This window comes from Solanum verrucosum, unplaced genomic scaffold (genome assembly GCF_900185275.1).
Source record: "Solanum verrucosum unplaced genomic scaffold, falcon-dt-bn FXZP01000287.1, whole genome shotgun sequence".
NCBI lineage: Eukaryota > Viridiplantae > Streptophyta > Magnoliopsida > Solanales > Solanaceae > Solanum > Solanum verrucosum.
The window spans coordinates 167,859-178,610 of record NW_026020292.1 but is presented as its reverse complement, the minus strand read 5'-3'; the positions used below and the strand labels follow the sequence as shown (position 1 = coordinate 178,610).

At 33.9% G+C, this 10,752-nt stretch overlaps 1 protein-coding gene across 3 annotated transcripts; it reads right to left on the bottom strand.

Annotated features, from left to right (window-relative positions):
- Positions 1-671: 671 nt before the first annotated feature.
- LOC125834480 (urease accessory protein D) lies at positions 672-10,611 on the bottom strand. Of its 3 annotated transcripts, none has more exons than XM_049513628.1 (9): positions 10,481-10,611; positions 10,337-10,402; positions 10,173-10,247; positions 10,035-10,079; positions 5,432-5,665; positions 2,780-2,862; positions 2,465-2,633; positions 1,372-1,525; positions 672-1,021 (listed from the first exon to the last, which is right to left on the bottom strand). In XM_049513628.1, exons 1-8 carry the CDS (start codon positions 10,577-10,579, stop codon positions 1,403-1,405), a joined length of 894 nt encoding a protein of 297 aa, XP_049369585.1. In that variant the 5' UTR covers positions 10,580-10,611; the 3' UTR covers positions 672-1,021; positions 1,372-1,402. The 3 variants fall into 3 exon arrangements, 2 of the variants coding, with proteins under 2 accessions (XP_049369585.1, XP_049369586.1); XM_049513629.1 differs by having other exon boundaries at positions 10,550-10,587; XR_007443360.1 differs by lacking the exon at positions 672-1,021 and having other exon boundaries at positions 1,438-1,525; positions 2,760-2,862; positions 10,481-10,587.
- Between the last annotated feature and the right edge of the window lie 141 nt (positions 10,612-10,752).

The window sequence follows — 10,752 nt, the reverse complement described above, 5'->3', positions numbered from 1 at the left end:
TGATATATTAATACTTTAAGTCTTATAAATAGATATACCAATTTGAATTCAATGTATTCGTATGCTACACAATTAATACATGTTCCTTATTTAGTTCATTGTAATTAAAACTGTATTAGTGTATAAATAGAAAGATAAAAACATATAAAGAAATACAACTAGAAAAAGATATAAATTGTAGTTATTTTCTATAAATAACATACTTATAGCTATTGAACTTCAATAACTCTATAAATATAGTCATTTTTGTAAGTTGCTAAAAAAAAAGGACAAATATACCCCAAACTATTGTAAATTGTATGCAAATACCCTCTGTCATACTTTTAGGACATTGGTGCCCTTGTCATCCAAAAACTAAAACATGTATGCCCTTCATTCTAACGGAAGACTAAATAGGGACACATGGCGCAATCTTATCCATCGATCCAATATTTAATAAATGTCGGATCTGTGGATAAAATTATGACACGTGTTGTATCCGTTAGTATAAAGGGTATATACGCTCCAATTTTTAGACGGCAGAGGCACCAATATCCCTAAAGTACATACCATTTACGATAGTTCGGAGGTATATTTGTCTTTTTTCCCTTTTTTTTTTTTAATTGGGAATAGGGAAGGTGAAATAATGGAGAAAGTTTGGTAACTAACCAACTAAGCTTATTACGAATCTATTTGAATTGGCTTTAAAGCATTTTTGTAGTGTTTGAGTAAAATAAAAAAGTGTTTTTAAGCCACCAAAAAAACACCCATAAGCCCAACAAAAGAGGATTCCTCAAGATAGGATACATGCTGCTCCAAATAGGACTTTTCAGTTCAGCTTGAATGTTACAACCTGTTGGATATGACAACATTTTAAGATTCTTGATCTGGCACGGTTATTCTCCATCTCGATGAACGGTAAGCACCTAAATGTTGTCCCATGTTCAAAAGCTACTGATCCATTCGTGCATACCTAGCCAGAGACAGTTACAGTGAGAACTTTCCTCCTCACTGTAAAAGCTAGGGATCCATCCCCGCATACCTGCAACTAGGATGGTCATGTTAGTGAAAATACACTCATAGTAAAAGAAGATCTTCCATAATTTCCATACTAGCCTATTATGCAAATGGCTAACAGATGGCAATTGAACATATGTATTTTCAAGAATAAGATCTCGGTTCTTTTCGTGCATCCTATACCACCTTTATCTTCACATAAACCAAAAAACATGACATGAACAGTGATGCTGGTTGTCAATTCAGATGCAGAACTAGACACCAATTCAACTTTCTCCAATCGAAAAAAAAAACAGAATCAAATTTCTCTAGATACAAGGATTACAAACAAAAGGGTCAAATGGGGATTGGCCAAATGGAAAGGATCTTACTTACATGTCAATCAAAGTGAACAAGAAAATGTTTATTAACTTGCGTAAGAATATGGCTTGACACCAAGTAGTGGCTCCATACTGGACAACTGATGTTGCAGAAAATTGTACACTGATTCAGTTGTCATGGCAGCTATTCGAGTAACAACTCCAATTCCCTGCAAGGATATATCTCTTGTGAAGCATAACATGGAAGTGAATTCTGGTTTGCACTTCAAAATGGTTAACAGTACTTTTTCTTTTCAACAAAAATTAACAGCATGAGAAGAGCATCTTTAGATGTATTATATGCCCATTTTTTTTAATTTCTTAACGGTAGTAAACAATACTTTCATCAAATTCCATGGTATGAAAAGAAATAAAATGCAGTAGAAAAGAAGTTCAAAACAGAATGTCTAACAGAGATAGAAGTTTGGTGATGGTGCTAGTTCCGACATTGTATTTCTGTGACTAGAACAGTATACAGCCCAGAACAACAAGATTGCAAGTGGAGAACTCCCTCCATTCCACTTTGTTTGGCATGGTTCGAAGTATGAAGGTCGAAGTACTTAATTTTTGGTGTGAATCCAGATATTCTTCATGTTTTTGGAAATAAAGTTTGCATATTTGGCAACAACATAAGAAGTACTATATGTCAAAATAACTGATAAATTCAAAATATATTGAAAAAATATTTAAGAAAAATGTGGTCACCTTTAGAAATTGTAGATGTGTCGAACAAAGTGAAACGGAGAGAGTAGCAATTAAAGGATTATGTGTCAGATATTTTTGAAGTCTTGGAAGACCAACATGGAGAGGGGCCAATAAGTGAAGAAAACAAAGAAACAAAGAAAACTAGTACAAAATAAATCAAATGAGGATGAAAGCAACACATGCACAACCCAAGTAAAATATTTTGGGGTTGACTTGGTAGTTAAAGCAATAAGTAGATTGAATAGATAACACTGTCAAATTTATAGGTAAGGTATATCAAGAAAATGAATGGCCTTATTTGCACAAAGACCTAATTGATAAGCTCAAACAAATAGACCTGAAATTCATAGGCCATTCACATATAAGACAACTAGAGAGATGGAGTAGGTGTTGATGTATGTTACCTTTGGACCAAATATGCTGCAGGAAGCAAGAAAACTTGGTTTGGTCAAGTGATGATCATTATGTCTACTAGTGGATTGTCTTGAACCAATTGTAGGCATGTGTAAACTCTGAGACATTATTTTCTTTACATCTTCCTGGATTTGGTTTTGAACGTGCTTCAACTTTGGCCTGCAAACAAGTAACAAAAGTTGATCTTCCTTTTTTTCCAAAACAGATGAATGCTGGCTTAAAAAATAAAAATAACACTAAGAACCAGAAAAGGAATGACAATGGGGGAGTGAAGAATATAAGTACCAGGTGAGTAACCTACACACCCCAGTAATATCACCATTGCGATCACTTGATAGTCTTGCATACGCTCAGCTATATCTGAACATGTTCCTTGTTCTAGCAATGACTGATTAAAAGAAAAACAGTTAAATAGCTGCAGCATGACATGAAAAACATGATGTTCAGATGAGTCACTTTAAATATCTCATTTAAAATAGAAGATCAGTGTGAGGGAGATTCCCTATTGGAAAAAAAGGAGCACCCGTGGATATGCAATTGATCAAGTGATATTCGTTAGTGGCTAAGACCCCTATGGAAATGGAAAGGGAGCATCATGAGTCATGCCCTAAATGAAAGGCTGGTTCTGTGTTATTGAGAAAGAAAGAGAAGGTAGAGAGCAGTCATTAGGGGTCCAGCTAAGAGGCAGGGAAGTCTCTAGGGTGGAGATGCCGGGGTCAGTACAACAGATTTTTGGACTACATCTAGTAGACCATAGTTGGAAAACAGAGAAGAGATATGGTACATCATTTTTATGACTCATTTCCAGATACACAAATGTGTGCCTCACACATATATTAGTTACAACTTACAAGTGGTTAACAACTACTATACCATAAGTGTCATCTAGGATTTTAAGGTAGTGGGTGCTCAACGACTATAGATGTAATTAGCTACATACCATAAGTGCACAACTACTTGAAACTTGATGGTTAAAAATAATTTTACGAGCAAGTTGAAACTAATATTATTGTTACCAAAAAAAGAAATCTACAATCGTTCTCATATAGTTTCCATGGTAATTGTAAAATGATAAATAATATTATCATTATTTATAGAAATCTTACGTTTTACTTAACAAACTAGACAACTATTTAAGGAATCATGAAAAAGGTTACATAAATCAATTTTTCTATAGTCAATGAATGAGGAAGGTATTGAAAGACCAAGTTATACAACATACCCATAAAACTCAACGCAAGTCAGTAAATTTTTAAAATTCATTTCTCAGAAATTCTCAATTTCTTAAATACCAGATTTTGTAAATCAAAACACCATAGAATCTATGCAAAAGCTCCAATCAGTAATAAGTTCAACTGCTTTAGAAAACATCCCAAAATTGAACCAAAAGGTTATGTTTGCACATTATCACTCAAGATAAAGCATTTGAATTTAAAACTAAAGATGGTTGTTTTATTGGATTGTATATTTTTCTTCCATGTTTTGCCACTATAATTAACGAAAGGAAAAGGAAGAGTGGAAGGAAAAAAGAATGTCAGCGACGGAGGAAGAAAATAAAAAGTTAGGGAAATAAGAATTAAAAAGAAGAATCAGCCCATTTTGATAATATGATTGGGTGTTGTTGCCGAGGGTCGAACCCAATACTCTCTGCGGTTGGTAGCTCAAAAAATAATGGCTCAACCAGGGCACTTGTCCATTCTTTCATTCTATGGGTGCTCACACAATATTTATCTAGTGTCTTTAAAATTTCTATATACAAAAACACATTTTCTGCTCAGGGTTAATGGGTGCTCGAACACCCACACCATTAAATGTGGTTCCGCCCCTGTGCGGTGCAAATTGTAAAAGGTGGAACTGACTAGGACATAGTTACTCAACAGCCTTAATCAGAAATAAGGCAGAGGTTGCTACTTCATTATAATTGTTCAAGTTGTTACCGCAGTCCTGTCTCTCTAGTTCTTCTCTGTCTTCTTTAATTTGGGAGGGCAGGGGTCAATTGGAAAAGTTTTCTTCTCCAAATGCTATATGAGGCAAAATGAGGACAAAGTACTGAAAAATTCCTAGCAATATTGTCAACGAGACCAGTAAGACTAAGAGAAGAATAGAAGCTGAGAAAGCATAGCATTATTCTCTATAAGCTTTTTCATTTACCGTGGTTAAAATTTAAAAACATTTAACTACTTTCCTTCTTTTTTTCTTTATGGCTTTCCTGTTAGCAATTCATGATACCATGTTCTGTTGTTTTGGTTTCCTTGTTATGCCAGTACTGGATGTATCAGATTTTGCAGGGTTACAACCATCCAGGGGACATCTGTAAGGAATATCCGCTCCTTGTTGACACTCTTAATTTAGATGATGCTAAGATCGCTTATACATAGCAGGCTATGTAAGATAGAGCCAAGATGTAAGAGAAAAAAATTAATAATTTTTTTACATGAAATAAAGGCAATAAAAGAAGTGATGGACAGGTTAAAGAAACCAACAACATACCCAGAGAAATCCCACAATTATGATCTGGGGAGGGTAGAGCGTACATAGACCTTACCCCTACCTTGTGGAGGTAGAGAGGTTGTTTCCGAAGGACCCTCGGCTCAAGTGCAGCAAATCAAAATAAATATGGAAAGGGAAAACGGCAGTGAAGAAAACATGGCAACTAATGAGGAAAGCAGTACAAAGCATTTTTCAAAAAAAGAAATAGGAACAACAACAAAATAGTGTGATAACTGAAACGAACAGGTTAAAGACAAAACCCGTAGTATTTATTCCAATTATCTAGAAGTGAAATACCTACAGATGTGATTATCTATGTTTCTTGTTAAGCAAAATGAGATATCTATGTTTCTTGCTATGGAAAGGGCAGATTGAAACAGAAGAGCCTGATATAGTTGTACTTTATAAAAAATGTATACTACTTTCTACACATTAAAAAATACAGACTGATAAACAAAGAAACTTACTGTATCAAGGAATAAAGGTTCATCACCATTATGAAAGATGTTATTCATGCTCCTATAAAGATCAAAATCCCATTTTTCTCCTCTTTCATGACGGCCACTAGTTATCCAATCAACAAGAAGCAAACTTGAGTCTGACATAACTTTGAACACTTGCTTCTGGGAATATTTTGCAGTGGAGAAACAGGTGACCGGATCTGGAATTACAGCCAAAAAGGCATTGCTTCCTATTCTTGCCTACAGCATCATAACAACCACTTTTACTAAGATGGCTAGGTAGGGATCAAATTAGATAGTTAGAAGGATCCAAAATGATAAATAACAAAAAAAAAGATAATGATGTGCTCTTTAGAACTTACTACATGTTCTCCCACAATCCTCATCATCTGTTTACCAAAAGTTACATTTTGAACTGAAAATTCTTTGTGTTTTCGTTATAAATTGGAACTGATATGCACCCAAGGGTGTGGCCTAGGGGTCAATGAATTGATTGAGAGTCATGAGGTCTCAGATTCAAATCCAAGGGAGACAAAAACACTCGGGGCCTATTTGGAAAGCCACCTTGGTAATTGTCTTTGGTGTAATTACACTGTCTGTCTTGTTTGGTTGGGCATGTAATTTCTTGGTCATCAGGTAATTGGGTGTAATTGGCAGGGTGTAATGACACTCTCCAATTCACAAGGGGAGGCTGTGAATTGCTGGTAATTACATGGTATAATTACAAGCTGATTACTTTTTAATTTCTTCCTTTTATTTTTGTTTGAACTTTTTTTGTTTTAATGTATTTTTTATTTTTATTATTTTAATATTTTCTAAAAATATTTTTTATATTATTTATATTTTGTTTCCTTCTTATTCTCAACTTTTACTTCATGTGATTCCATGCTATTGACTTGATATTTTACATTACAAGCTATTTTTTTAAGTTAGAGTTGATAGATTATCTTTTTTTCAAATGTTTTATAATTTCTGATATTATATTTATGATATTAATTTTTTTTGTCAAACATGCATTTCATGATGTTCATAGAAATTATGTACTTTTAATTTTAAGATTAATTTAATTAAAATATACTAAATTGAAAAAAAAAAATCAATTATTTTTTATAATATTAGTTAACATATGTTTATTAATTAATATATTTTCAAGAGACAATATATATCTTAAATATTTAATTTAATATTATTTATAAAGGCCCTTATTTGTCTAATATAAAATTTTATTACATAATTAATTTTTATTTTTAAAATTCAATATAACCTTATGATTACACTTGTGCAACCAAACAGTACACTTGTAATTACACTGTAATTATACTTTGGCAAACAAATAGGTCATCGTAATTACTAGGCTGGTAATTACTACCCTGGTAATTACACCAATTCCAATTAACTGGTGGCTTTCCAAACAGACCCTAGGTAATTCTTCCCATACGTCCTAACCTTGGTGGATAGAGTTACTTGGTATCTATTGCTAGTGGAAAGTGGCAGGTATCCCGTGGAATTAATCGAGGTGCGTGAAAGCTAGCCCGGACACCACAATCATCAAAAAAGAAATTGAATTGATATCGTCAAATTTTAGGCAGAGGCCTTATTTTAAAATTTAGAACCAATGATCACATCACAGTATCTTTTGTTATGGCTATATCCAGAAGTGGAAGCTATTATGTATCTTTTATTATGGCTGTATCCAGAAGTGGAAGTTGTTGTGTATCCTTTGTATGTCTTTTCTTTCATAAGTTAACCATATCAACTTCTAAAAATACATAAAGTACAATCATATTTGAAAGCAAGTTAGCTCATAACTCTATCCACCCTACTTGATTGATAGCTACCTATATTAACTAATGCAGACTATTTCAAAATCAAGGACTCTGTTTACACACAATTTCTAGCTCAACCATTTTGACACCAATTTCAGGTTCTCAATTTCCCTTTCTTTCTGTTCTTTCTTTATCTTCTTCTCCTTCAGCTATCTCTCTAAAGATCTAGCCTTCGCTTGCTTTTTTTGCATCATCAAATTTGATACAATACGTTGGTTCCTAGGGAGGTGTTTGTAGTCTAGAGGTGTACATGTGGCTTGCATTAGGGAAATTAAGGACATACGATGGAGCCAAGACCCAAGTAAGAACAATGAGAGGTGACTCAGAACACTCTAGATCATGATAGGGGTTGCACCAAGAATCATCCCTTAGCTCGTTCCTATTTGCCGTAGTGATGAACGAATTGACGAGACATATATAATGGGATGTGTCGTGGTGCATATTATTCCCAGATGACATAGTTTTGATATACGAGATGTGCAGAGGAATTAATGATAGGCTGGAAGTTTGGAGACAAACCATAGAATCTAAAGGTTTCAAGTCAAGCCGGACTAAAACTAAGTACCTAGAGTGCAAGTTCAATGACGTAACATATGAAACAAAGGTAAAAGTGAAGATCGATTCATAATTCATACCCAAGAGGGGGAGTTTAAAGTATCTTGGGCCTATAATCTAAGAAAATGGAGAAATTGACGATGATGTCGTCCACCATATTAGAGAGGAGTGGGTGAAACAGAATGTGACGAACCTACACTATTGTATGGGGCAGAGTGTTGTCCAAGGGCGGAGCTACAACCATGTAAGGGTGGTCAGCCGAACACCCTTCGTCGGAAAATTATACCGTGTATATAGATAAAATATTGTCTAATATCTGGATATATAACTAATTGAACACCATTAGAGAAAATAAAGGCTTGTAGTATGGCGGTAAGCATGCTCATTTATGTCTTTGAGGTCTACGGTTCGATTCTCACTAGCTACATTTATTTAACACAATCTATTTTTTTTAAAGAAAAACACAGAAACAGCCACCCCCGTTCAATCCTCACTAGCTATGTTTTTTTTTAACACAATCTATTTTTTAAACAAAAAACATAGAAATAGAATCCCACGTATCTTCTTTATGTTGTTCGTCTTAAATTTTGATTAACCTAATAATTAAGATTTTATTTTTTTATATTTTCGATCTATATTAAGTGAATTATTAGGTATAACACTCTCAAGAATTTTTTTTAAAGATAAAATTAAAGATTATTATCCACTATTATACCTTTGATTATTTCTAAATTATTTTTTTAGAAAATGTAAAATAGTTAAGAATCTTATTAAAGTAAAGGTAAATATGAAAAAAAAAGTTTTAACTATTCTCTCAAACTTCAAAACGTTCAATTATTTTCAATCATGAATAAAGTCTCTACAATTCACTTAATATGAACTAGAGGGAGTATATTCAACTAGTAGCTAAAATTGTTTTTGTTGATTTTCCTCCATTAGTTTTGATTTATACCATCGATAGTTTAATAATTTTAAGTTTTCATATGATTTAGTTATTAAGTGATATGCAATTTAATTTTTAAATTCGGGTGTACCCACTCATCAGTAAAAAAAAATGTTTTGTGCACCCACTTCGCTAAAAAAAAAAAATTATCGACTCTTTTAAAGTTTGAACACCCTTGGCGAAATTCTTGGCTCCACCACTGGTGTTGTCCCGTGAAGGACGCACATATTCAGAAGATAAGGATACTTAGATTGATGTGCGGGCATAGTAGGAGAGACAAGATTAGGAACGAAGTTACAGGACAAAATGATTGGCCTTAGTGGCGGACAAGATGAAGGAAGCAACGTTTGAGGTGGTTTGTGGATGTGAGGAGGAGATGCACGGAAATACCAGTAGTAGGTGTGACAGTTTGGTTATAACAGGTCATAACAGATGTAGAGGTAGGCCAAAGAAGAACAAGTGGAGGTGATCAAACAAGACATGATACACCTTTTGCTTACTGAAGACATGACCTTAGATAGGGAGGTTTGCAAGTGAAGGATTAAGGTGAAAGGGTAGTAGATAATTGTGTGTTGAAGTACTTTCCTGAGGGAGAGACAAGGAACTAAGCTCCTTTTCTCATTTTCTCCTTATTTAGTAGTCTTACCTAGTATTTGCATAATATCTTTTTCTTCAATTTTTCTACTACTTGTTACTTCGATTGCTTTGTTTATCTAGCTATTTTCCTGTTGTTATTTTCCTTTCCATCCTATTTTGATTACATATCTTTTGAGTCGAGGGTCTATCGAAAATAACATCTCTACCCCACAAAGATAGGGTTAAGGTTTGCATACATCCTATCATTTTTAGATCCCACTTGTGAGATTACACTAGACATGTTGTTATTGTAGGGGTAAGGTTTGCGTACATCCTATCATTTTCAGATCCCACTTGTGAGATTACATTGGATATGTTGTTGTTATTATACTATGCAAGTACCATATTTTATGGGATCTATCAATATGCATTAAGAAGTTATACACCTAAATATAATGGTGAAGAATCATTTACTCCCTTCTTTTCAACCTGTTTGTCCTACTTTCCTTTTTGGTTTATTACATAAAGTATGTCTCTTTTCTTTTTAGCAACTCTTTAATCCAACTCTCCACGTAGCATGTTTAAGAGCACGGATTTAAAAAACATTTCACTACATTTGACAAATGAGACCATGAGAATCAAAAGTATTTTCTTAAACTGTAGGACACCAAATTGAAACGGAGAGAATAGTTATTTAGAATGGCATTACCTCCAAAACTTGTTCAGAGATCTTTGTTCCCACAGCTTTATACACCTGCAATGAAAATTCTACTGTATTATTAGAACATGAAACAAGCTACAAAATCCACAGAGCTAATATGCAATCAACTTATCGATAGAGTTTAACCTTAGTAGAAGCTTGAGTGGTCAAAACAGTGGTGCAACCATCTCCCACCGTAATATCACATGCTATAGAATCTCCCTAGAAATATGGCCACATAACATTAGATTCAAATAAAACCCATAATGTGAAAATCGCGTTAAACAAATTTACAATTGTTGATGACCTACAGAGACAATTCCTCCACCATAAGTGATGGCGTAAATCCAAACAACATCAGTTTGAGAAGGAGCCACCTATGAAATTAAGAGAGAGAAATCAATTTGATAAGAAAGAAGGAAAGAGAAGAATTTTTGAGGGGAGGAGTTACCGACGTTTTTGGGGTTGATGAATTTGAGGGGATACTTTGAAAAGCATTTAGTAAGTGTTGATTTTCCCCTTACTTTCTCAACTATAATCTTCCCTGTTTCCATCTCCCACCTTTTCTTCGTCTTGCTGGCCTTTTGGGCTGTTACGATTTCAAAGGAAAGGAAAATTATTGAATATTCTTTGGGAGGTGTTGACACTATTTATGTTTGAAGAATTGATCATAATTACATTAGGTCATCACAAAGCTCATTAATTTTTAATTTCTTCTTTTATTTTT